At 44.2% G+C, this 27,182-nt stretch overlaps 3 protein-coding genes across 9 annotated transcripts in view; 2 read left to right on the top strand and 1 right to left on the bottom strand.

Moving 5' to 3' along the window:
- LOC112235433 (sortilin) overlaps positions 1-4,556 on the top strand; it is a 36,232-nt gene extending 31,676 nt beyond the window's left edge. Inside the window, exon 19 of the mRNA XM_042299762.1 lies at positions 194-4,556. Coding sequence (XP_042155696.1) covers positions 194-208 — 15 coding nt within the window. The 3' untranslated portion in view covers positions 209-4,556. The remainder of the gene's footprint in view (positions 1-193) is intronic.
- On the bottom strand, positions 4,171-7,140 carry LOC112235432 (rRNA 2'-O-methyltransferase fibrillarin). 3 transcript variants are annotated; one of them, XR_006079144.1, is made up of 3 exons: positions 6,335-6,850; positions 5,774-5,883; positions 4,171-5,590 (listed from the first exon to the last, which is right to left on the bottom strand). XR_006079144.1 is itself a non-coding variant. In XM_024403876.2 (3 exons), exons 2-3 carry the CDS (start codon positions 5,779-5,781, stop codon positions 5,182-5,184), a joined length of 417 nt encoding a protein of 138 aa, XP_024259644.1. In that variant the 5' UTR covers positions 5,782-5,883; positions 7,053-7,140; the 3' UTR covers positions 4,171-5,181. The 3 variants fall into 3 exon arrangements, 2 of the variants coding, with proteins under 2 accessions (XP_024259644.1, XP_042155701.1); XM_024403876.2 differs by lacking the exon at positions 6,335-6,850 and adding an exon at positions 7,053-7,140; XM_042299767.1 differs by lacking the exon at positions 6,335-6,850 and adding an exon at positions 7,041-7,132.
- Positions 7,101-26,022, top strand: LOC112235431 (nuclear transcription factor Y subunit alpha). 5 transcript variants are annotated; one of them, XM_042299765.1, is made up of 9 exons: positions 7,101-7,223; positions 10,702-10,833; positions 15,934-16,084; positions 16,284-16,484; positions 17,480-17,585; positions 17,935-18,089; positions 20,495-20,668; positions 22,833-22,937; positions 24,761-26,022. In XM_042299765.1, exons 2-9 carry the CDS (start codon positions 10,751-10,753, stop codon positions 24,824-24,826), a joined length of 1,041 nt encoding a protein of 346 aa, XP_042155699.1. In that variant the 5' UTR covers positions 7,101-7,223; positions 10,702-10,750; the 3' UTR covers positions 24,827-26,022. The 5 variants fall into 5 exon arrangements, with proteins under 5 accessions (XP_042155699.1, XP_042155697.1, XP_024259642.1 ...); XM_042299763.1 differs by having other exon boundaries at positions 17,917-18,089; XM_024403874.2 differs by having other exon boundaries at positions 10,702-10,834; positions 15,938-16,084; positions 17,917-18,089.
- Positions 26,023-27,182: the final 1,160 nt, after the last annotated feature.

The raw sequence follows: 27,182 nt of genomic DNA, 5'->3' as shown, positions 1-27,182 counted from the left end.
TTACCATAAAAACATTTACACGTCCTTTTTGTTTGGTTATTTGTGTGTCCTTAGCACGTACTGAACAGATACAATATAGGTCAATACTTGGGTATGGGAATGGCCGTCTCTCCATTGCCTCAGTGTTTTCTCTAGTCCTTTCTGTGAAAAGTCCATTTTCATAGAAATGTTTTTGTTCTCTGTGCTTCTGTAGGATCTTCTGGAGTAACAGGTTGAACATGCAGCTCCCAAGAGGACCTACTCGTCTCCTGTCTGTCCTTTACAACCCAGAGACTCCTGCAGCTACAAGAGGAATCTAGTCTTCTGTCTGTCCTTTACAACCCAGAGACTCCTGCAGCTACAAGAGGAATCTAGTCTTCTGTCTGTCCTTTACAACCCAGAGACTCCTGCAGCTACAAGAGGAATCTAGTCTTCTGTCTGTCCTTTACAACCCAGAGACTCCTGCAGCTACAAGAGGAATCTAGTCTTCTGTCTGTCCTTTACAACCCAGAGACTCCTGCAGCTACAAGAGGAATCTAGTCTTCTGTCTGTCCTTTACAACCCAGAGACTCCTGCAGCTACAAGAGGAATCTAGTCTCCTGTCTGTCCTTTTACAACCCAGAGACTCCTGCAGCTACAAGAGGAATCTAGTCTCCTGTCTGTCCTTTACAACCCAGAGACTCCTGCAGCTACAAGAGGAATCTAGTCTCCTGTCTGTCCTTTTACAACCCAGAGACTCCTGCAGCTACAAGAGGAATCTAGTCTCCTGTCTGTCCTTTACAACCCAGAGACTCCTGCAGCTACAAGAGGAATCTAGTCTCCTGTCTGTCCTGAGGCTCACTGCTCTACATCGAAGAACACGTTTCTTCTATCTGTACAACCAGAGGCTCGCTGCTGCTGCTCTCTTCTTCGCCTCCTGCTACTTCCTCCTTCCCTCCCTCCACCATGACCCTTGACCTCTAACCCCTGACCTTCCAGCGCCTGGCGGAGAGTTGTTCCAGTGCAGCTCTCATCAGTGAGGTATCCAATGAGGCTTTGTGATCCGAGTGAGACACAGCCAGAATTCAGCAGGAGAGCAGAGGTCCAGTCGTTATGGTTGATTTAAAAAACAATTTAGTCTCCAAGTTCCTTTTCTGTTGGGATAGAATGGTGTGATGGTTCTGGAATGCTGGTGAATCTGGAATCATGGAACTGTTGTTTTAGAAGCTGTTTTATGGTCTTTGGGAGCTTCTCTTAATATCTACTGTAGCTAGACTCTTCAAAACAAGTGACTGTAAACAGCACCATGATGACATTACGGGTTATACATGCCTCTCCCATTGCTTGGGACTGGGGATCTTGGGAAATATTACGTATACGTTTCTATTGAAGACATGTCCTTTTCCCCTCCCCTGCACTTACATAAAGATCTTTCATTTTTCATTGATGTGATTCAGGGTTGGGACTATGGTAAATAGTTTGTAGTTGGTTACTGTGGCTTGGTAAAATTACTCTACCAAGCCACCCTATTCTTAACTATTTTTAACTATTTTGCCTAAATGATAAGATGAAAGTGGAAATATTTATAAGCATTTAAAGTTTGATAGCAATAACATGTTTAGATCCACTGTATCAACATGCTAAGCTTTCATAGCAGGAATCAACCTCCTCCTCTAAACTAACGGGATTAATCCTAACATGAGAACTGTGTACCTAACTCAAACATTCACCTTCTGAATCATGCATTGATGTCAATGGTTTTTTTTTAAAACTCAAGTTATGATTTGGCTATATTGGAACAATAGATTTATTCTATCTAAACATTGTATGCAGTTGGGACTGCCTAAAGCAGTAAAAAAAAAACATCTGTTTAGTTTGAGTCAGAGGGGGGAGGAAATGTAGTATACAAAAAGCTATTCACCTCATGCCTCCTCATTTCTCTACACAAAGGATGTTTAATATGTTGAGCTAATCCTACACTAGTGAAAGTAGACCCCAATGTGAAGGAAGGACTATAGGAATCAATTGAACGTAAACACAGGCACTAAGGCCACATTTTGTTTTTAGAAATGTAATAACTGTCACATAGATCTGGACATCTTTGACGAAGCCATTTTTTGTTAGAAGAAATTGTTTTATAAACTTAACAACGTTGTATGGATGTCTAGCAGTTTTGCCACTGGCGTGTCTGTTTTCAGTGTGTAGAACAGACCTCTTGTCTGTATGTACTGTACGCTCGTATCTTAATATGATGAGCTAATACTACTGAATTACACATTTTATTGTGGTCACCACATTACCTGAAAAATGTCATTGACTTAAGTTTCACCTAGACTAGGGTCATTCTAGCCTCGGAAGCCCATTTGGAACGATGGCCTTGGGAGACTAGGGTCATTCTAGCCTCAGAAACCCATTTGGAACGATGGCCTTGGGAGACTAGGGTCATTCTAGCCTCAGAAACCCATTTGGAACGATGGCCTTGGGAGACTAGGGTCATTCTAGCCTCAGAAACCCATTTGGAACGATGGCCTTGGGAGACTACGGTCATTCTAGCCTCAGAAACCCATTTGGAACGATGGCCTTGGGAGACTACGGTCATTCTAGCCTCAGAAACCCATTTGGAACGATGGCCTTGGGAGACTACGGTCATTCTAGCCTCAGAAACCCATTTGGAATGATGGCCTTGGGAGACTGGGAGGGTCATTCTAGCCTCAGAAACCCATTTGGAACGATGGCCTTGGGAGACTAGGGTCATTCTAGCCTCAGAAACCTATTTGGAACGATGGCCTTGGGAGACTAGGGTCATTCTAGCCTCAGAAACCCATTTGGAACGATGGCCTTGGGAGACTAGGGTCATTCTAGCCTCAGAAACCCATTTGGAACGATGGCCTTGGGAGACTAGGGTCATTCTAGCCTCAGAAACCCATTTGGAACGATGGCCTTGGGAGACTAGGGTCCTTCTAATTGGGAGTATACACCTGACAGGCGGTTTCCATTTGTTCCTAATACTATAGTCAGATACAATTGTTTTTAGAATAATACATGTACAGAGTAGAAACTAAATGAACACTTCTTGTAGGCTTGAATGTTGGAAAAAACCAGGCGCTGATGATAGCTTCCCATCTGAACTAGGCTACTTTAAATACTGTGGAGTCACATGATCTCTCTCTCTCAATAGTTTGCCATTTGAAAACATTTGTTGCGCCATCCTTTCCTCTTCCTCTCTCTTCTCTTGTCTTCCACGCCCCTTTACATGGTGAACTGGTATTTATTTAGAATGATCTGATTTGATTCGGAGTGCAGTAATGTAACTTATTGTGTGGATGGTTATACAAATCAAATCACATTTTATTGGTCACATACACAAATGCTTGTAAAGTGTCTAGTAGAGGGGGTAGGGTCTGTCCTGTGTGTGTGTGTGTGTGGGGGGGGTCTGTCTAGTAGAGGGGGTAGGGTCTGTCCAGTAGAGTCTTTCTAGAAGGGGGTAGGATCTGTCTAGGAGGTTCTGTCTAGTAGTGGGGGTAGGGTCTGTCTAGTAGCCTTTCTAGAAGGGGGAGGGTCTGTCTAGGAAGGAGGAGGGTCTGTCTAGTAAGGGCTGTCTAGTAGGGTCTCTCTAGTAGAGGGGTCTGTCCCGTGGGGTCTGTCTGGGAGGGGTCTGCCTAGTAGGGTCAGTCTAGGAGGGGGTAGGGTCTGTCTAGGAGGGTCTGTCCTGTGTGGGGTGGGGTCTGCCTAGTAGAGGGGTAGGGTCTGTCTAGGAGGGTCTGTCCTGGGGCGGGGGGGGGACACACACCCCTAGATTGGCTAACTATGTAAGAGCAATTTTAATGATTCCATTTCTTGAATTCAAACCAATAAGACAGTACATGTTGACCTGCAATACCAACTACCCTGTTGTTTTGTAGAATAATCCTCAGACTTCTCCTCTACCCATAATGCAATGGGAACAACATAACCCAATTTAATTTTACTCCCTGATCATGCAATACAGCTTTATTTGTCCATTGTGAAACAGACAAATGCAATGTTTCATCCAACCTATATTTGGTGTTTGGTTTGTACATTACTGTACCCACATTTGCACAGGATTGAAAGAATTAGCGAAATCTCAATTGGCAGAACCAAGCCAACACATACTGTAGCTGCTAAAACACGAGGAAGACACTTGTTCTGAATGATTAATATTACATATTTAAATCATGAAGGTTTTATGTATTGAGATTTGAAAGGTGACATCTTTATTACATTTTAAAATAGCTGTATAAAGTTATAATGCAATGTGAGAAAGTTCTGGAATCGTTACATCTTTGTATCTGCTGTGTAGTTCAATATATTTGAGGTGATTTTGCTTTGGGTTATTGGCTAATAAATCAACTTGTTCCTTTGATAATATATATATATGAGCAGAAAACTTATCAAAGGAACAAGTTGATTTATATATATATATATATATAATTATTGCATAAGAGTAGATTTTATTTTGTTAATGTTCAGAAAAACAACTTGATACAAGAATGTAAAATCAAACCTTAACAGATGAATGGTAAATAATGTGACATTATCAGTCTGTCATCTTTAAATAAAGGTTGCATATTACTGCATTACAGAGAAATCTTCATAAATATAAACATCTCAACTTCAGATTCTGTACAGGAAGTTTCCCTCAGAAGAAAATAACTATTTTCCATTCTGTAGCACAGGCCAGGGCTTTGTAGACCGCATTAGTTCCTCCAGTTCTTCATCTGATAACACTGTTCACATCCCATCTCTTCATCTGCTCGTCTTTCTCCTCAACCTTCTCCGACACATTGTCCTCTGGATCTTTCTCATCTTCCTCCTCCCTAGAGTTTTTTTGTCCTGAGGTGCATCTGCTGTGCAGGGTGGGTAGTGAGGCCAGAGGAGCGGGGCTGTTTCCAATAGTCATGGGTCTAGGGCAATCCTCCCCTCCTTGGGTATCAGACTCTGGCTGGTTAGGAGGACTAGGGCACCGGTGCCACTTCCGTTGGGTGGCATGGCTGGTGTGCTACTGCTGCTGTGTCCAGAGCCAGGCAGCTGCTGCCTACCCTGTCCCACCTCCACCCCCAGGTTGGACCTTTTGCCTACCGTGTCCCCCTGTTCCTCCACCCCCAGGTAGGGCCCGTTGCCTACCCTGTCCCTCCACCCCCAGGAAGGACCTGCTGCCTACCCTGTCCCCCTGTTCCTCCATCCCCAGGTAGGGCCTGTTGCCTACCCTGTTCCTCCACCCCCAGGAAGGACCTGCTGCCTACCCAGTCCCCCTGTTCCTCCACCCCCGGGTAAGACCTGCTGCCTACCCTGTCCCTCTGTTCCTCCATCCCCAGGTAGGGCCCGTGGGCTACCCTGTCCCGCCTCCATCCCCAAGTAGGGCCCATTGCCTACCCTGTCCGACCTCCATCCCCAGGTAGGGCCCGCTGCTGCCTCCCCTGTCCCACCTCCAGGTATGGCCTGCTCCTGCTGTCTCAGCCTGGCCCACACGCTGGAGTCCTGTTTCGCTTTCCTCTCTGGGGTGGGGGTGAACTTGCTCCGGAGGACTCTGAGGAAGATGTCACGATGCAAGGAGAAGCCCTCGGCCAGATGGTCAACGGTCCATTCCTCTGGTAGCTTCTGCTTCAGATACCTGGGGTGCGGTCATTGAGTCATTGGTGTGATCAGTCTTTTGAGGCAAAACATTCACAAAGTTGCAGATAGAAATGTAAGAAATAAAGCTAACATGACTCTCTTCTACCTAACAGACAATCAAACATGTCATACACATTACATTTCTTTCTGACTATTTAGTAACATTTCACCCTTGCCTCACCTGATCATCTACATGGTGTCCCAGCTCAGCCTCCTTTCTGGAGCTTTAGACTCAAGTCAGCTGTTTCCTGACTATATGGTACTTAACCATCCTGTCTCCTCCTCCCTTCACTGAAAACAGGGAAGGTGACATTAGGCCTAGAGTGTGTGGAGTGATGACTTAATATCATATGTATCATCTTAGATGCAGTGTGGACTGACCACTGACAGGGTGAAAGTGGCTGGTGTACCATGTAAGCTACCATTGTGATGGGGTGAAAGTGGCTAGTGTACCATGTAAGCTACCATTGTGATGGGGTGAAAGTGGCTAGTGTACCATGTAAGCTACCATTGTGACAGTGCTTTTAACCAACATGTCATTCTGCTACAGTAACAGGTATCCTACATTAGGATAGGCACCCTTCAATAGCCTGGTGGTCCCAGATCTGTTTTTTTCATCAACTGTCTCACGGTGGTTGTCAGAATGACCGCCTAAACAGACGTGGGACCAGGCTATGCCTATGGTTCAGTTTTTAGGATAGCTGTTTCTCAACTGAGCCCCAGTCTGGACCTTGTCACCTACATCACACATATCTTCTTCAAACCTCTCCTCCCACCCACTGTCTTTGTGGGCCGAGGTCCTGTGTGTCTGCCTCTGTTTCATCCAGGCATTGCTGATTGCCTGTAGACACTGTGGTTCAGTGACAGTGTGCCAAGCTTTGAGGCTATCAGCGAGACCTGAAGGCTCACCACTGGTTACCAGACACTACTTGAACAAAACTCTAAATCTGGCAGATGTATTTCCCCCTGGTCAGATCTAGCTAAAAAGGATACCCCAATGCAATGTAAAGTAACCGTAGCTAGTATACAGAGCCGAACGCCATAGATATCTAGATGCATACTCCTTTCCGCTAAATTACATATATTTAACATATCACAACGTGTTCAACAACCAGGTGTCTAGCTAACATGGATAGTCAGAATTAACCGTTTTATTCAACCAAATAAGATTCTCCTGCTAGACCAGATATAATTTGCTTAAAAATATCTGGCTATGCTTGCTTATCTCGTGGAAACAATGTGGCACTTCCGCAAACATTCTACAGCCTACATCTGCACACACTGCCATCTACTGGAGCGGGATATAAAAATACATTTAAAAAAAAGTCTCTACTTGGTCGAAAATACCAGACCACAAACCATTATTTTCCTAAATGCATTGCTATTGATGCATTTAAAAGAAAAAAACTAATGTATGCAGTGGTAACGCTTTGTTAGAGATTACATACTAAAATAAATACCGGGTGATAGATCGGCCATTTTCGTCTATCTTCGTCTAAAAGATCACATGCGTCTCTTCGGCATCGCTGTTGTTTCTTCCATTTGCGCCATTTTGTTCGCTCACTTTGGTGATTGGGCTTTAGAACCCTGTACTGGAGCCAATCAGAAGGATACCGGACAGCGGAGACACGGTAAGAGAAGTCCGATTGAAGGCACGGATTGGTTTGTCATTGACCAACCAAATTACTAAACGCTACAAAATACAGGAATCGAATGTTTAAATTACGAACTCTTAATGATTTCAGTGTGATGTTAATAGAAACCAATTGCTTGCTAGTCAACTGGCGTGACCGAGATAAGAGTTGCACGATGAATGCAACGTTGCGTTTGAATGAAGCCAATAATTAATGGTTTCGTTTTTTTTGTAAGCAAGCTAGTGATATACCCAAACATGCATGCATTTCCAACATGCCTCGGCTCTGTATGTGAGACTTTCTTACAGACTACCGTATTTGTTTTACTTGCTAGCTAGTAAACGATCCAGTTAGCTAACTAAGATCATATTTTCGGCCTTTTCTCAAGCTAACTAACGTTAGCGGTGTACAGTACCTAGCGACACGTTTTGCTAGCAACAGTATCAAACAAAGACTGAAGGTTTGGTAGGCTACAGTAATTGTTAGCTAGCTAGAACAAAGACTAGACAAAACTCCGCGCAACAATATGCCCTTCGACAAATGTAGCTATCTTTTATATTGATTTGCTGCATGGTGTTTGTTGTATGCAGGCCATTCTGCATCCTATGGTCGGCAGATGGCGATGCTGAGTCGTTTCATTTTGCTGTCTAAACGCATTGTATGCAGCCGGTAATACATTCGTGTCTAAAACATTCTCCATTCAGGCTGGATAAGCTTCGATTTCCTCCTTTTAATGTGACAAAATATGCATACTTTCCTTATTAACACACTTTTCAACAACCTGTGGCTAAATGCTAATCCTGAATGTTTAGCCAGTCTTGTTGCAGCAGTATTTTTTCCCCTAACCAAATGCTGGTAAATGATTTAATTACTCTGTACATCAACATGTAAACTGAGTAGTGCTCCACTACAGACAATTGTAGTGTTTAATGCAAGATGGACAGTCTCTCCTCAGAGATTGCATTGGTTTTGGGAAATTGCAATATGACCTTTTCATTCAAGACAGTTTCAGTTGTTTTCTTGCTAGTTAGTAAACTATCCAGTTGGCTAAGTAAGATCATATTTTGGCCTTTTCTCAAGCTAACGTTAGCGGTGTACAGTACCTAGCGAAACGTTTTCCTCGCAACAGTATCAAACAAAGACTGAAGGTTTCAGTTCATAATAAAACATGTTTAGTTACTTTTTCCTCAACTTCTTTCTCTAATTTATTTCTCCAAGGGTTTAGGAGATGGGGGTTAAAGTTAAAAGAGACAGGATTCACACTAACCACATGGAGTTCCTGGATTATTTCCAGCAACATCAAACTGTTTTTAGAGACTGACGACAGACAGGGCCTGGTAGTGCTCCAGTTCTCCCTGTCAGAATAAGCAACCGGAGGACTTGGAAAGCATATCGACTCCTGTAGAAATGGCACTTTGGTTATTGTGAGTAACCTAGTTTAGGTTCCTCTAACTCTAGTGAGTTTATACAAACTGTCATCTCCTACCATTCTAAAAAGATTGGAGACTGTCAGAAAATGTAGTTGTAACTTTCATTATTTGATTGTTATTCCATTGGTTACCTCGAGGGAGTGGCCCACACTCATTTGAATGTGGTGCTTTTTAAATGTTAGAGGAATCACAAGTTAAAAACCTTTCTTGTGAATGACCTCTTTACCGAGCGCAAAGTTGATTGCATGTTTCTCACTGAAACATGGCTGTCATCCGACTAGTGCCGCTCTTATTGAAGCATCCCCCTGGACTACAGCTTTTCATACTCGATCGGAAAACAGGTATTAATGCTCTCAGCTGTAAGGACATTTCATTTGGAAACTTTGGATATTTTGAGCATCATGCTATACTGTTTAAATGTCAGCTACCAGTGCTGACTATAACCCTGTATAGGACAACAAAGCGCTGCCCCACTTTCTTTACTGGTTTCTCTGAACTATTGTCTGTTGTCCTTGAGAACTATGATAAAAATCATTGTGTTGGGTGATTTTAATATTCATGTTGACAGACTGACTCCAAGGCCATTGGATTTATGTTTTGTTTTTGGCTCTATGGACTTTATCCAAAATGTTACTGGGCCCAGCCATAACTACAGCCATACTCTGGACCTGGTTATTACCAAGGGACTTTCTACTGGGCCCACCCATAACTACAGCCATACTCTGGACCTGGTTATTACCAAGGGACTTTCTACTGGGCCCACCCATAACTACAGTCATACTCTGGACCTGGTTATTACCAAGGGACTTTCTACTGGGCCCACCCATAACTACAGTCATACTCTGGACCTGGTTATTACCATGGGTCTTTCTATTGACATATCCTCTATTGTTGATGTTGCTTTATCTGATCAACACTGTATTTGTTACTACAGTTCACAGAATTGTCCATTTAATTTTTGGGGGCCAATTTATTAATTACTACATGTAGCTAACATTATATAGTTAATCCAGAGATTTTGTTTAACCTTTGCCTCCGTTCGGCAGTCTCGTCCAGATTGGGGGACGATTGCAACCATTTCCCTGTTTGACCACTAGGTTTTTATGGGTATTATGACTCATACTGTGGTAGTCTATACACAACATCCGGGACTAACCCAAGATAGACCAGAGCCTGTAGTTTCCAATGGGGGCAGAGCCAAGCAAGGAGGTGGGCAGAGCCAAGCAAGGAGGTGGGCAGAGCCAAGCAAGGAGGTGGGCAGAGCCAAGCAAGGAGGTGGGCAGAGCCAAGCAAGGAGGTGGGCAGAGCCAAGCAAGGAGGTGGGCAGAGCCAAGCAAGGAGGTGGGCAGAACAAGCAAGGAGGTGGGCAGAACACGCACGAGCTAGCGAGATCCTTTTGGCACTTTCTAGCATTTTATGTGCACATTTCCATCAGAGAACGCCTACTCTGTGAAGTGCACGTGTGCAATAACTCAATTCACCCTTGCACTCCTTTTTAAACAATACTTTTTTATTTATTTTTTTACTTTTGTAAAGTCTACAAAATCTAGTCCACTTTTTGAAAACTGCATTGACATCAAAATATTTAATTGAGGAGAATATTTGCTAAATGTCGACCCAAGTCCATCTCGCTCCATCTTCTCCCACTGCCGGCCACTGGGCTTCCTCTTCTCATCCCCATATTTGGTAGTGAGTGGAAACGGCAACCGGATTTTCCGGTGAAATATCTGGCTCATTGTTCTATCTATTGCTAGCATGCTGGTGGAAAATGGTGTTTCATTGCCACTAACGTTAGCAATTACATGCTACCTGTTCCTATAGACTTCCAGTCATTGAGCCAACAACTATCAAATTAAGAGAGTCTTGGCAGAAACATATATGACTAAATTACATTTTTTTGCAGCAGTGGCAACAATGAGGCCTCTGCTGCTAAATTAATATTGGGAAAACACTGTCATAGGCTATTATTGCTTTTGTGACCCTAACCTTGGTATTAACATCACCACCTGCTTCACATTTTATTGACAAAACTCTGTACTTAACAGGAAGTGGCTATAACAGGAAGTGACAATAACGGGTAGTGACTAGCTGACCATGGAGTACACCACCGCCACCACCTCGACTGGGGAGCAGATAGTCGTGCAGACATCCAATGGACAGATACAACAACAACAACAGGTGGGTAACTATCTACTATGAGCTGCTGCTGGTTTGAATTCATTCATGTTCAAACCTCTAAATCAGTTGGTCCTTAAAATCATATCTAGATTTTTTTTTCAAATTTATGGGTGATTTAACAATATATATATATCTTGACCTCTAAATCAAATTTGTTGTACAATTTAAAAGGTCAAATACACTGCATTTCAAACAGTCCGCAATAATCGAATGAATTCGGAGCTGATGAAATGTATACCTAGGCTAAATATAAGCCTTCCATAACACCCACTAATAATGTAACAGTTTAACCTGATTTTTGGCAATAATGACTGATCTGGCTTTCAAGTTGGTCTCTGAAAATGCCCTTTTTGTTCCAAATTTAACCAGAACCATGCATAATGCATATTCACTAATAATGACCAACTTTGTGTAGCAGGCATTATAGAAAATTAACACAGGTCTCATAAACAATCTCTCAAGCATAAGCTCATGTGCTAGTGAGTAGCCAGCTAATCTTTATTCCGACTTGGACCTATTTGCTCGCTAACAAGGTAGAACAGTTGAATTCTTATGAACTCTTATGAACTCTTTTGAACTCTTTTGAACTCTTATGAACGCTTATGAACGCTTATGAACTCTTCTGTCCGTATCCCAACTGTTAGAACAGCATGCAAGCATTTTTGAAGAGTTAAGACATAAATAAAAATAGAGTTTGAAATGTTAACTTCTCCCCTGTTTCCAGTAAAATAATTATGTTGGACCAAACCTCAAATTCAAATAGTGAGTTAAAACTGCTTGTCAGAAAGCAAGAAGTGATATCTCATCTTTGTGAGTGCTAGGGGGTGGGGCCTGATGTCAGGGGGAGGGGCTTGGTGTGTGTGTGTATAAATAGGAAGATGCATAATCACAGCACAGAAGGATACTAGAAAAAAAAAAAGACATGAGAACAAGTGGACACAAAGCTAGATTGGTGCGATACACTCATTTAGACTGAGAAACAGAGTAGAACACTATGTGCAGTTCATTTTTACCTCAGCCCTAGTTCAAACACCGGCTCCATCGCCTCAACGAACTAAAAAACATGTCCCTTTCTCTTTGGAAAAGCGGGGATAGCGTGTCGTCTGAAACCACGCACAGCGCCTTGTCGGACTTTTGACGACTTTTGGCTGCCTCTGGTGAGGGTGAAGCACGCCTCTGTTTCATGCAGTGCGCCAGAGCAGTTCTTCCACTGTCAGGAGAAATTAATATTTTAATTGCATGCAAATAAAAAAAGGTTGCTTCGCTACAACAACCACAACAGAAGCACAATCATGACCTCGGATTCGCAAGGCGGACGCGTTAGAACAGACCCAGTATCTGCTTCTGTGGTGGCAGAAATGCTAAAAGCCTCATGGGTAGTGTAGTTTTTGAAACCAGCAACTGACGGTGAATACACGACATCTCAACAGAGAGGTTAAAACATTAATAATCGATGGGCACTACGTAAAATCTACTCCAGGAAGTGACGTTGCAGGGTAGCTCTGTGCTGCCCGCTCTCATTGAGTTACTCAAGTTGAAGGCTGACCAGGGTACTGCAGGCTGCCATTAGCAACTAAATTATCCTTCAAACTTCTTCTGTGTGCGATATATATTTTACAATTACATTTTTTTATAAAATAATTTGTTCAAGTACACTATATATACGAAGGTATCTGGACACCCCTTCAAATTAGTGGATTTGGCTATTTCAGCAACACCCATTCCTGACAGGTGTATAAAATCGAGCACAAAGCCATGCAATCTCCATAGACACATTGGCAGTAGAATGGCCTTACTGAAGAGCTCAGTAACTTTCAACGTGGCACCATCATAGGATGCCACCTTTCCAACAAGTCAGTTCGTCAGGTTTCTGCCGTGCTAGAGCGGCCCCGGTCAACTGTAAGTGCTGTTATTGTGAAGTGGAAATGTCTAGGAGCAACAACGGCTCAGCTGCAAAGTGGTAGGCCACATAAGCTCACAGAACGGGATCGCCGAGTGCTGAAGCGCATAACGCGTAATAATCCTCTGTCCTCGGTTGCAACACTCACTACCGAGTTTCAAACTTCTTCTAGAAGCAACGTCAGCACAATAACGGTTTGTCGGGAGCTTCATGAAGTGGGTTTCCGTTGGCCGAGCAGCCGCACACAAGCCTAAGATCACCAGGCGCAGTGCCAAGTGTCTGCTGGAGTGGTGTAAAATTCGCCGCCTTTGAACTCTGGAGCAGTGGAAACACATTCTCTGGAATGATGAATTACGCTTCACCATCTGATCGTCCGATGGAAGAATCTGGGTTTGGCGATTGCCAGGAGAAGGTTACCTGCCCGAATGCATAGTGCCAACTGTAAAGTTTGGTGGATGAGGAATAATGGTCTGGGGCTGTTTTTCATTATTCGGGCCCCTTAGTTCCAGTAAAGGGAAATTTAAACGCTACAATATACAATGACATTCTAGATCATTCTGTGCTTACAACTTTGTGGCAACAGTTTGTGGAAGTCCATTTCCTGTTTCAGCATGACAATGCCCCCGTGCACAAAGCAAAGTCCATACAGAAATGGTTAGTCGAGATCGGTGTGGAACAACTTGACTGGCCTGCACAGAGCCCTGACCTCGACTCCATCGAACACCTTTAGGATGAATTGGAACACCGACTGCAAGCCGGGCCAAATCGCGCAACAATCGCACAACACCTCACTCATGCTCTTGTGGCTGAATGGAAGTCCCTGCAGCAATGTTCCAACATCTGGTGGAAAGCCTTCCCAGAAGAGTGGAGGCTGTTATTAATGCCCATGATTTCGGAATGAGATGTTCGAAGAGCAGGTGTCCACATACTTTGGTTATGTAGTGTACATACCTCGAGTGTATTAGAAGCAATTATTGGTACTGTGATTGATTGTCTTCTAGAACTTTAATTTAAAAAATTATTCTAAGATTGACCACCATTTCCTGGTTGCTGAAATTCTAGTAGTTTGCCTAATTTCAGGTTATGTGACACAACAAGCATGTATAGTGTAGATTCATTGTACCATCTAAACTGCTGGGAAATATATTTTCAATAAGCAAAAATATTGTATCTTTAATGTTTGAACCTGGTGTACAAAACCCGAAAGTAAAAGATGCAAAAAACATAACTTTTAAGAATGGGAAGCATAGAAATAGCACACACAGAACTGATCTACCACCTCATGACTTGCTTTCAATGAGAATGACAGATCTATAACTCACATTTCTATGTGTATTTGGTCGGGTCACCCAAAAATGTTATGCTAGATGTTATGCTAGATGCTAGATGTTATGCTAGATGTTATGCTAGATGCTAGATGTTATGCTAGATGTTATGCTAGATGTTATGCTAGATGCTAGATGTTATGCTAGATGCTAAATGTTATGCTAGATGCTAAATGTTATGCTAGATGCTAGATGTATAATGCTAGATGTTATGCTAGATGCTAGATGTATAATGCTAGATGCTAGTTTTCTAAGGCTCTTTTTCAAAGCCTTTGCTTAGTCCTCATTTTAGGGTGGAAAGTGGTAAAACAAAAAAAAAATGAATATATGCCTTAAAAAAAAACAAATATATATATTAGCTTTCATTTGACTCCCAATTTGGTGAATTTCACTTGTTATTGCTCATGGGACATTTTACATGGAAATGCAATTATACTGCTTATATTATCAAACAATTGTTACACCTCTCTGGGACGAGGCGTCTCTTGTTACACCTCTCTGGGATGAGGCGTCTCTTGTTACACCTCTCTGGGACGAGGCGTCTCTTGTTACACCTCTCCGGGACGAGGCGTCTCTTGTTACACCTCTCCGGGATGAGGCGTCTCTTGTTACACCTCTCTGGGACGAGGGTCTCTTGTTACACCTCTCTGGGACGAGGCGTCTCTTGTTACACCTCTCTGGGACGAGGCGTCTCTTGTTACACCTCTCTGGGACGGCGTCTCTTGTTACACCTCTCTCTGGGAGGCGTCTCTTGTTACACCTCTCTGGGACGAGGCGTCTCTTGTTACACCTCTCTGGGACGAGGCGTCTCTTGTTACACCTCTCTGGGTTACACCTCTCTGGGAGGCGTCTCTTGTTACACCTCTCTGGGACGAGGCGTCTCTTGTTACACCTCTCTGGGACGAGGCGTCTCTTGTTACACCTCTCTACTGGGACTTGTTACACCTCTCTGGGACGAGGCGTCTCTTGTTACACCTCTCTGGGTCTCTTGTTACACCTCTCTGGGACGAGGCGTCTCTTGTTACACCTCTCTGGGACGAGGCGTTGGGACACCTCTCTGGGACGAGGCGTCTCTCTCTGTTAGGCTTGTTACACCTCTCTCTTGTTACGAGGCGTCTCTTGTTACACCTCTCTGCAGAATCACTGATATCACACAGGCGTCTCTTGTTACACCCTCTCTGGGACGAGGCGTCTCTTGTTACACCTCTCTCGCCTCTGCATCCCCAAATATATCTACTCGGTGATGTGATCAAGATGAGCGATTCTGCTCCTCGCCTTGCTCAAAGTGATCCAACGGTATGCTTTGTATGCTGCGTTGTCTGCAGACTCAGGGCACAGTGACGGCAGTGTAGCTGCAGACCGAGGCGGCCGTAATGACGGCCTCTGGCCAGCAGGTGCAGACACTCCAGGTAGTGGTGTGACCGCCGGCCTGACTGTCACTCAGTGTCACAGTGTACTTGCATGACCCTCGTCCACCCACCCATCTCAGTGCCCCGAGCACCGCTAGCATGCTAATTAGGCTATCGCTGTTCTGAACTGCAATGTAACTCCTTTTTAATGGAGGTATCAACATTTTGGAGACAATCATTCGGGGCCATCTTGTTGTTCATCGTATTTGACTCTGTTTTCCGCGTAGTGTCAACTCAAAGAGCTGGCTCCATTCTCTGTGTGTGTGTATTTATCATTCTATTTCCTGTAAGCAGCAATGCTTTGTCAGAAATGTCAATTCATACGCCTGAATGACATGCATGGCATTCAATGGAACTCTCGCTAAGCCATGAAACGGTTACTTTATATGAAGCTATACATTGGATCATTTTTATTGACAAATTAAAAAACAAATAAAGCAATGAACTTAACCCTCCCCTCCCCACACAGGTCCAGGGTCAGCCCCTGATGGTGCAGGTGAGCGGAGGGCAGTTGATCACGTCGTCAGGGCAACCCATCATGGTGCAGGCTATGGGTGGGGGACAGGGACAGACCATCATGCAAGTGCCTGTGTCTGGAGGACAGGGACTACAACAGGTGAGGAATGGGATGAAGAAGAAGAAAAAAAACAGATAGAAATATATTTACTAGAACCCATTCAATGAGGATGCAGTCAAATTGCAGTGGTCTTAGTGGCTTTTCCCATTCTAGTAATCATATTTCTTTGAGCCAGATTCAGGAGTTGGAAACGATATTATGAACACAAAGCTATCATCTGATCATGTTTCACTGTCAGATCCAGCTGCAGGGTGGACAGCAGATCCAGCTGCAGAACGGTCAGACGATCCATCTAGGGGGACAGCAGATCCAGCTGCAGGGCGGACAGCAGATCCAGCTGCAGGGCGGACAGATGTTACAGCTCGGGGGACAGCAGGGTCAAACCCAACAGATCATCATCCAACAGCCACAACAAGCCATCACAGCCGGACAGAACCAGGTATATACACACACACACACAGGCGCATGTACACACATACACACACACACTCTCCCACACACACACAGGCGCATGCACACTCTCTCACACACTCACACACACACACACGCTCCCACACACACACACAGGCGAACACACACACACACACACACACACACACACACACACAGGCGCATGTACACATGCACACACTCTCCCACACACACACAGGCGCATGTACACACTCTCCCACACACACACACACACACACACACACTCCTGTAGGGTCAGGAGTGACCCCGTACTGTGTGTTCCTGTATGTAGGGTCAGGAGTGGCTCTTTCTGTAATTCCTTTCCAATTGAGGCGTTATTTATAGGGATTCTTCTGGATTTTTGGCAATGAAGCCCACTATCTACTTCCCCAGAAGGAAGTTTGAGGTCGTTTTGTGAGCCAATGCTGACTAGCGTTACCCATAAACTTACAGTCATTGCGCTATCTGCTAGCATAGACTGACAGTCATTATGCTAATGCTAGTTGGCAACTGCGCTAGTTAGCAACTCCCTTCAAACTGCACATGTAACAGTATAACTTTAGACCGTCCCCTCGTACCATACCCGGACGCGAACCAGGGACCCTCTGCACACATCAACAACAGTCACCCACGAAGCATCGTTACCCATCGCTCCACAAAAGCCACGGCCCTTGCAGAGCAGGAGGAACCACTACTTCAAGGTCTCAGAGCAAATGACGTCACCGATTGAAACGCTATTTAGCGCGTACCACCGCTAACTAGCTAGCGGTTTCACATCCGTTACCCACACAGATGTAAAAAATTGGGGGGGATGTGTGTGTAAGGTCCTGTTCTTGTACATCAAGTTGTCTCACGCTACAGAAACAGGAAACGGGTTCCTACTCCTATGAGCCGTTCCAGTTCGCACTAGCCAAGGCTCATGCTACGTACTTTACCTGTCGTCATATATGACCCAGTCCTGTGTGTTCCGGTGTGTTCTTACAGGGCCAGCAGATCCAGTTGCAGCAGGGCCAGCAGCTGGCGCAGACGGCTGACGGACAGACCATCGTCTACCAGCCGGTCAACGCAGACGGCACCGTCCTGCAACAGGGTTTGTTTACATTACACACACACATACACGCACTGATATGCATGACCACACACACACACACACACACACACACACTTTATTTACTTTACACAATAATTTCGCTGCCCCTGTGATAACATCTGTAAATCTATTTACGCGATCATTAAATTTGCATAGATACGAACGTGTGCAACACACACACACACACACACACACACACACTTCCAGTAATATACGTTCTGTATATTCTCAAAAGATGTTAGTTAAATGCCGTCACATACTGTACCTTCTGGTGCCGTGAATAAAATGTCAATCTGATGACGATAGTAATGGTGATGGTGGTGGTGATAAGGAGGCTTTTTCTCCCCAGGAATGATCACCATCCCAGCAGGCAGTCTGACGGGGGCCCAGATGGTACAGACAGGGGGCGCCAACACCACCACTACCAACAGTGGACAGCAGGGCACTGTGACCGTCACCCTGCCAGTCTCAGGCAACATGATGAACACCGGTAGCATGGTCATGGTAAGGCCCCCCCGCACCAGCAGATACACCCAGACATCCTGTTACCTAGATCACTGAGGGGTTGGATCACCGGGTCTGTTATCTCCTGGTCGTTGCAGAGTCTGTAGTGGGTCGTTGCAGAGTCTGTAGTGGGTCGTTGCAGAGTCTGTAGTGGGTCGTTGCAGAGTCTGTAGTGGGTCGTTGCAGAGTCTGTAGTGGGTCGTTGCAGAGTCTGTAGTGGGTCGTTGCAGAGTCTGTAGTGGGTCGTTGCAGAGCCTGTAGTGTGTCGTTGCAGTGGGTCGTTGCAGAGTCTGTAGTGGTGTCGTTGCAGAGTCTGTAGTGTGTCATTTCCTGTTATTAGAGTCTGTAGTGGGTCGTTGCAGAGTCTGTAGTGGGTCATTGCAGAGTCTGTAGTGTGTCATTGCAGTTGCAGAGTCTGTAGTGTGTCATTTCCTGCAGAGTCTGTAGTGTGTCTGGTTATTACAGAGTCTGTATTACAGAGTCTGTGTGTGTCATTTCCTGGTTATTACAGAGTCTGTAGTGTGTCATTTCTGGTTATTGCAGAGTCTGTAGTGTGTCATTTCCTGGTTATTACAGAGTCTGTAGTGTGTCTGGTTGCAGAGCTCTGTAGTGTGTACAGACTCGTTGCAGAGCCTGTAGTGTGTCTGGTTATTACAGTTGCAGAGCCTGTTATTACAGACTCTGTGTGTGTCATTTCCTGTTATTACAGAGCCTGTAGTGTGTCATTTCCTGGTTATTACAGAGCCTGTAGTGTGTCGTTATTGCAGAGCCTGTAGTGTGTCTGGTTATTGCAGAGCCTGTAGTGTGTCTGGTTATTACAGAGCCTGTAGTGTGTCGTTGCAGAGCCTGTAGTGTGTGTTATTACAGTCTGTAGTGTGTCAGAGCCTGTAGTGTGTCATTTTGCAGAGCCTGTAGTGTGTCTGGTTATTACAGAGCCTGTAGTGTGTCGTTATTGCAGAGCCTGTAGTGTTATTGTCGTTGCAGAGCCTGTAGTGTGTCATTTCTGGTTATTGCAGAGCCTGTAGTGTGTCTGGTTATTACAGAGCCTGTAGTGTGCCATTTCCTGGTTATTGCAGAGCCTGTAGTGTGTCTGGTTATTACAGAGCCTGTAGTGTGTCCTGGTTATTGCAGAGCCTGTAGCCATTTCCTGGTGTCTGTAGTGTGCCAGAGCCTGTAGTGTGCCATTTCTGGTTATTACAGAGCCTGTAGTGTGCCATTTCTGGTTATTACAGAGCCTGTAGTGTGTCTGGTTATTACAGAGTCAGAGCCTGTTATTACAGAGTCTGTGTGTGCCATTTCCTGGTTATTACAGAGCCTGTAGTGTGTCTGGTTATTACAGAGCCTGTAGTGTGTCTGGTTATTGCAGAGCCTGTAGTGTGTCATTTCCTGGTTATTACAGACATAGTCTGTAGTGTGTCATTTCCTGTTATTACAGAGTCTGTAGTGTGTCATTGCAGAGTCTGTAGTGTGTCATTGCAGAGTCTGTAGTGTGTCATTGCAGAGTCTGTAGTGTGTCATTGCAGAGTCTGTAGTGTGTCATTTCCTGGTTATTACAGAGCCTGTAGTGTGTCATTTCCTGGTTATTACAGAGTCTAGTGTGTCATTTCCTGGTTATTACAGAGTCTGTAGTGTGTCATTTCCTGGTTATTACAGAGTCTGTAGTGTGTCATTTCCTGGTTATTACAGAGTCTGTAGTGTGTCATTTCCTGGTTATTACAGAGTCTGTAGTGTGTCATTTCCTGGTTATTACAGAGTCTGTAGTGTGTCATTTCCTGGTTATTACAGAGTCTGTTATTACAGAGTCTGTAGTGTCATTTCCTGGTTATTACAGAGTCTGTAGTGTGTCATTTCCTGGTTATTACAGAGTCTGTAGTGTGTCATTTGCCATTTCCTGGTTATTACAGAGTCTGTAGTGTGCCATTTCCTGGTTATTACAGAGTCTGTCATTTCCTGGTTATTACAGAGTCTGTAGTGTGTCATTTCCTGGTTATTACAGAGTCTGTAGTGTGCCATTTCCTGGTTATTACAGAGTCTGTAGTGTGCCATTTCCTGGTTATTACAGAGTCTGTAGTGTGCCATTTTCTGGTTATTACAGAGTCTGTAGTGTGCCATTTTCTGGTTATTACAGAGTCTGTAGTGTGCCATTTCCTGGTTATTACAGAGTCTGTAGTGTGTCATTTCCTGGTTATTACAGAGTCTGTGGTGTGTTATTTCCTGGTTATTAGAGCCCAAAATGAATTCGCACACACATAATTCTTACCTAGACTCCGTAAGGTATTTGCCAGTGAATTAGATATTACACAATCTCTATGGTATGGGGGTGTTTTATTGGAAAGAATTGTATCTTGTCAGGCACATGCCATGTGTGTGTTTGTCCCTCTAACTAGTTTGTCTCTCCCTGCTAGATGATGCCTAGTGGAGGTGCGGTGCCTGCTATGCAGCGTATCCCTCTACCCGGGGCTGAGATGTTAGAGGAGGAACCTCTGTACGTCAACGCTAAACAGTACCATCGCATCCTGAAGAGAAGACAGGCCCGCGCCAAGCTGGAGGCTGAGGGCAAGATCCCCAAGGAGAGGAGGGTGAGTAGCCTGGGTTAGTGTTAGTGTGTGACGACAGGCCCGCGCCAAGCTAGAGGAAGAGGGAAAGATCCCCAAAGAGAGGAGGGTGAGTAGCCTGGGTTAGGGTAGGGCTTCAAATCTAATGTTATTTGTCACATGCGTCGTAAACAACAGACTAACAGTGAAATTCTTACTTAAGGTCCCTTCCCAACAATGAGGAGAGTGAGTATACAACAGGTGTAGACTAAGTGAAATGCTTACTCAAGGTCCCTTCCCAACAATGAGAAGAGTATCTCAACACACTCGACTCTGCTATTCAACCAGATGTCTTCTCCATATTTCAAATGACTTGAACAGTGGCTTCTGCTGAGAGTCGGTCGGTCGGGGAATGTTTCCTCATAAACAGTTCCTAGCATACCGAAGATGAAAACTGCTGTTCACTCGTCCTGGAGTTTCTGATGCTAAAATGGCGACCCCACTATATGCAGAGTATTTTTCTTTATTTTGACTATTTTCTACATTGTAGAATAATAGTGAAGACATCAATACTATGAAATAACACATATGGAATCAAGTAGTAACCAAAAAAGTGATAAACAAATCAAAATATATTTGAGATTCTTCAAAGATTCTTTCAAAGAACCCTTTGCCTTGATGAAGGCTTTGCACACTCTGAAGAAATTTGACATGCCGCCCCAGGTCCTTTCCAAATACTATCCCAGCTCCATCGAGAGTGTCCTGACTGGTTGCATCATGGCTTGGTAAGGGAATTGCTCCATCCACTACCGCAAGGCCCTCCAGAGGGTGGTAAAGACGGCCCAATACATCACTGGGACCGTGCTTCCACCCATCTACTCAAAACGGTTCATAATAAATTAGTTAGATGAAATTGTAATAAATAAATAAAATTGCAATAAATTGCAATAAAATTGCGAGGCTAAGCTCTCCTTGGCAAAAACATCAAAGTTAATGACAGATTTATTGAGTGAGTTATTTTAGATAAATTCTGACTTTTGAGGAAGTGTATACTGGCTACAGCTTCTCAAAGTAGTACTATTGCTTTTTCAAGCGAAGGTCTTTTACGGGAGTATGCGAGCACACTGGTTCAGTTCAGCTAGCCGAGTTTGGCAAGGCACCAGCCAACTGAAGGATGATGAAGCCTTAAACACTCACCACTGAGGGTCCCCCGTGTTGTGGGTCAGCATGGCGGATGTGTTGTTACCTACCCTCACCACCTGGGGGCAGCCTGTCAGGAAGTCCAGGTTCCAGTTGCAGAGGGAGGTGCTCATTCCTAGGGTCCTGAGCTTAGTGATGAGCTTGGAGGGCACTATGTTGTTGAACGCTGAGCTGTAGTCAATGAACAGCTTTTCTCATGTAGATGTTTCTCTTGTCCAGGTGGGAGAGGGCAGTGTGAAGTGCAATAGAGATTGCATCATCTGTAGTCGGGCGGTATGCGAATTGGATTGGACCCAGGATTTCTGGGATGATGGTGTTGATGTGAGCCCTGTCCAGCCTTTCAAAGCATTTCATATTTAGAGTTGAGTGCTACGGGGCGATAGTCATTTAGACAGGTTACCTTGACGTTCTTGGGCACAGGGACTATGGAGGTCTGCTTGAAACATGTAGTTCTTACAGACTGGGTCAGGGAGAGGTTGAAAATGTCTGAAGACATTTGCCAGCTGATCAGGGCATGCTCTTAAGTATGCGTCCTGGTAATTTGTCTGGCTCCGCGGCATTTTGAATGTTTTTTTAACACATTTTTTTTTAGTTTTGCCTTGTGAATGTTAACCTGTTTTAAAGGTCTTACTCACATCAGCTATGGGGAGCGAGATCAGACAGTCGTCCAGAACAACTAGGGCTCTCATGCATAGTTCAGTGTTGCTTGCCTCGAAGCAAGAAGGAATTTAGCTGGTCTGGTAGGCTCGCGTCACTGGGCAGCTTGCGGCAGTGTTTCTCTTTGTTATCTGTGATAGATGCGAGTGTCGGCTGATGTAGTAGAGTATGACAGCGCCAAGCTAGAGGCTGAGAGAAAGACCCCCCAAATAGAGGAGGATGATTCAGAATGGTCTCACACTTTTCTGAAGGGCTGTCACTATGGAGTATGGGAATTGATTATGTTCTTCTGATGCTGGACTGAAAAAGCAGTGTTGTTAGTGACTAACATTTGTCTGTCTCTGTTTTGCAGAAATACCTGCACGAGTCCCGTCACCGTCACGCCATGCAGCGCAAGAGGGGAGACGGAGGACGCTTCTTTTCTCCCAAGGAGAGGGAGGAGATGGCCCTGGCCCTGGTAAGAGAGCTGGTGAAGGGGAACCACAACCAGACATTCAGGAGGGGATGAGTTGAGGTTCTACTGGCTGCTTCCTCACTATAACCGCCATTATACAATTTAAAGAATCCTTACTAGTGCCAGTCTTTTCAGGTTTTATAAAAATACACATAGATGATAATGATAATAATAATAATAATAATAATAATAGCTTTTAGAATGGGAAATGCTGTAATGTACAGTGCATTCGGACCCCTTGACCCACATTTTGTTACATTACAGCCTTATTCTAAAATTAATTCATTTGTTTTTTCCCCTCTCGTCAATCTACACGCAAATCATTTTTCCAAATGAAAAATAAATCATAATAATGAAATATCACATTTATATAAGTATTCAGACCTTTTACTCAGTACTTTGTTAAAGCAGTGAATACGGCCCGAGTCTTCTTGGGTATGATACTACAAGATTGGCACACCTGTATTTGGGGAGTTCCTCCCATTCTTCTCTGCAGATCCTCTCAAGCTCTGTCAGGTTGGATGGGAAGTGTTGCTGCACAGCTATTTTCAGGTCTGTCCAGAGATGTTCTATCGCGTTTAAGTCCAGGCTCTGACTGGGCCACTTAAGGACATTCAGAGACTTGTCCCGAAGCCACTCCTGCGTTATCTTGGCTGTGTGCTTAGGGTTGTTGTCCTGTTAGAAGGTGAACCTTCGCCCCACTGTGAGGTCCTGAGCGCTCCGGAGCAGGTTTTCATCAATGATCTCTCTGTACTTTTCTCCATTCATCTTTCCCTCAAGCCTGACTCGTCTACCAGTTCCTGCCGCTGAAAAACCTGCCCACAACATGATGCTGCCACCACCATGCTTCACCGTAGGGATGATGCCAGGTTTCCTCCAGATGTGAAGCTTGGCATTCAGGCCAAATAGTTCAATCTTGGCTCCATCAGACCAGAGAATCTTGTTTCTCATAGTCTGAGAGTCTTTAGGTGCCTATTGAAAAACTCCAAGCGGGCTGTCATGTGCCTTTACTGAGGAGTGGCTTTCGTCTGGCCACTTTACCATAAAGGCCTGATTGGTGTAGTGCTGCAGAGATGGTTGTCTTTCTGGAAGGTTCTCCCATCTCCACAGAGGAACTCTGGAGCTCTGTCAGAGTGACCATCGGGTTTTTGGTCACCTCCATGACCAAGGCCCTTCTCCCCCGATTGCTCAGTTTGGCCCGGGTGGCCAGCTTTTGGAAGAGTCTTGGCGGTTCCAAACTTCTTCCAAATAAGAGCGATGGAGGCCACTGTGTTCTTGGGGACCTTCAATGCTGCAGATATTTTTGGTACCCTTCCCCAGATCTGTGCCTCGACACAATCCAGTCTCGGAGCTCAACGGACAATTCCTCCGACTTCATGACTTGGTATTTGTACTGACATACACTGTCAACTGTTTGACCTTATAGGTGTGTGCCTTTCCAAATCATGTCCAATCAATTGAATTTACCACAGGTGGACTTGAGAAACAGCTCAAGGATGATCAATGGAAACAGGATGCACCTGAATTCAATTTTGAGTCTCATAGCAAAATCTGAATACTTATCTAACTAAGGTATTTGTTTTTTATTTTTAATACATTTGCTAAAATCTCTAAAAGCCTGTTTTCGCTTTGTCATTATGGAGTATTGTGTGTAGATTCATTGCTATTTAATCCATTTTAGAACAAGGCTGTAACGTAACAAAATGTGAGGGGAAAAGTTGAGGGGTCTGAATACTTTCTGTACATGATGTTATAGAATGTACATGATACATGTTTAGGTTGACTGGTACCTTCATCCTTCCTCTCTCTCGCCTTCTCTTCCTCAGCAACAGGCAGAGCTGGCCGCCCAGGCAGGAGAAGACGATGTAGCTCAGATGGTCCGAGTTTCTTAGCACCTACAACCCCCGACCACCCCTCCGTCAGCCAGTCGAGGCCCTCTGAGCCCCACCCCACCCAGCTAGCCAGCACCCAGCTACACCTCTCATCTCCTAAGAATAATAATAATTGGATTGGATTGATAGAGCACTTCTCCAGACACTCAAAGTTCTTTACAATGTAAGGAGGAAACTCATCCAAGAACTACAAATATGTAGCTCCTATCCGGATGATGCCATGGCAGACATAAACCTGTATTCTCCCACCACCTCTTGCCCCTATACTCAACAATATGATATCCCTATGACTGGTGTCCTCCATGATGGGTCACTAGGAGTTAACTTTAACCCTTGACCTCCCAACGCCCTGGTTTTCCAGACCTGGCTCTGTGACTGGCTGCAGTGCCTGAGGTATTCAGTAAGATGTGAAAGTTAAGATTTACTGGGACTGTAGCGCTCTGTCCTGGAAACCAAGACGAATGATGAGATGTTTCACCTGCATAATACCACCGGTCAATGACTTCATGTTTGCTGACGAAGTCATAACTGATGGTAGTTAGTTGCAGAATACATTTTGTTTGGTCGTAAAGCAGCTAATTTTTTGTTGTTGTTGTGTTTCACAAATGCAAAAAAAAACTGTTTACAAATTCAGCTGTAAAAGAGTCAAAATGATGGAACACTTATTGTTGCCCTGTATGTGTCTTTTGTTGAAACATGCAACACCATAGAAGCCCAGCCTTGGTCCATAAGGATTGTCAAATATTGTCTCCAGAATGGATATTAGTTAGAACGTTTTTTTGTAAGCACTTCTCAGCAGGGTCCAATTTCAAAATGTTCTCAGAGAACTATAGAGGAACATTTTTAATTTCAGTTTACTTCCTGAATTGAAATGGAAGTGACCCCAAGTCTTGCATTTCAGATGTGATTTCAATATCCAGTCCCCAGTTATTGTCTGTACAGGGAATATGTATTTTATATAACTGTTTTTTTCTTTTCTTTGTAGCGAAATAGACACATTTATGTTGACACGACGTCTGAATGACCCGTGTACTTTGTCTGATTTACTTTAGGGTGTCTTTTTATTTTTATTTTAAGAGTACGTTTTATATTCTTCTGAAGCAGTCCTCCAAAACATTTTTTTTTTTTTGTGGTTGACACCATTTTTTCAAAGAGCTCATCTGTTCATTAAATTCTATTACGTTGACTTGAAGTCACTTTTCTTGTTCTGTATGTTTTCATTGATCATATTTTATCGTGTGTGTGTGTGTGTGTGTGTGTGTGTGTGTGTGTTGATTTCCTCCTGATCAGGTTCTAGAGTGAGGATGAATTTATCAATGTATCTTAACACTTTTTTCAGTAGATAACACAGTCACAGAGAACTATACTTGTGAACCTTGACCGGTGGCCACCAATGATGCTCCTCTCCTCTGTCTCGCCCGGCAGGTGACAGAGAGAGGCACGTGATTGGTAGCCAGTGGTCACACACAGTATCTTAGCACTTTTAACAGTAGATAAAACAACTGCAGAGAACTACTGTATCCTTGTGACCCTTGTACATGTACACAGTCTCATAAGTTCCAGGTAGCTCCAACCCTGACAAACCTGTTAGCAGGAAGGATGTTCAGAACAGCACTAACATTCAGCTATTCAGCATTCAACCTACAGAACACAACATATGACTTATCGGGCGGCTCAGCGGTCTAAGGCAGCAGCATCGGAGTGATAGAGGCGTCACTACAGACCCTGGTTCGATTCCAGGCTGTATCACAACCGGTCGTGATTTTGAGTCCCATAGGGCGGGGCACAATTGGCCCAGCGTCGTCCGAGTTAGGATTTGGCCGGGGTAGGCCGTCACTTATAAATAAGAATTTGTTCTTATTCACTGACTTGCCTAGTTAAATAAAGGTGAATTATTTTTTGTTGTTGTAATTATTAAAATCCTTCTAAAGATTCAAACAACAATTGAAGTACGTCAAACCCTCTAGCTACTGACTCCACTGCTACAACTTCTCAAAATAATAATCGTCATCTCAGAATCGTATTACAGAAGAGGGAAGGAGGCGAGAAAAAGGCATCTTCTGAACCTGCTCTCTCTGAAGACTATTTCTCCTGTCCTGTGTGCTGTAACATCTTCAAGGATTTAGTTTTCCTACTATGTACCCACAGCATCTGTAAAGTCTGTCTGCGGAAAATTCTGGAAACAGAAGAAATCTCAGGAATTTCCAGTGTATCAGGAAATATTTTCAATGGACCTTCCTGTGACCTGGTCTTAAAGAAACCTGTGGTTAGGTCTTTGTAGGTTAGAAGTCTGAGAGCTTCAGCTGGGACTGAGGGAGGGAGGCAGAGAGCTTCAGCTGGGTCTGAGGTATAAGAG

The sequence above is a fragment of the Oncorhynchus tshawytscha genome, linkage group LG16 (genome assembly GCF_018296145.1).
Source record: "Oncorhynchus tshawytscha isolate Ot180627B linkage group LG16, Otsh_v2.0, whole genome shotgun sequence".
Classification (NCBI taxonomy): Eukaryota; Metazoa; Chordata; class Actinopteri; order Salmoniformes; family Salmonidae; genus Oncorhynchus; species Oncorhynchus tshawytscha.
This window is presented reverse-complemented; position numbering and strand designations above follow the sequence as displayed.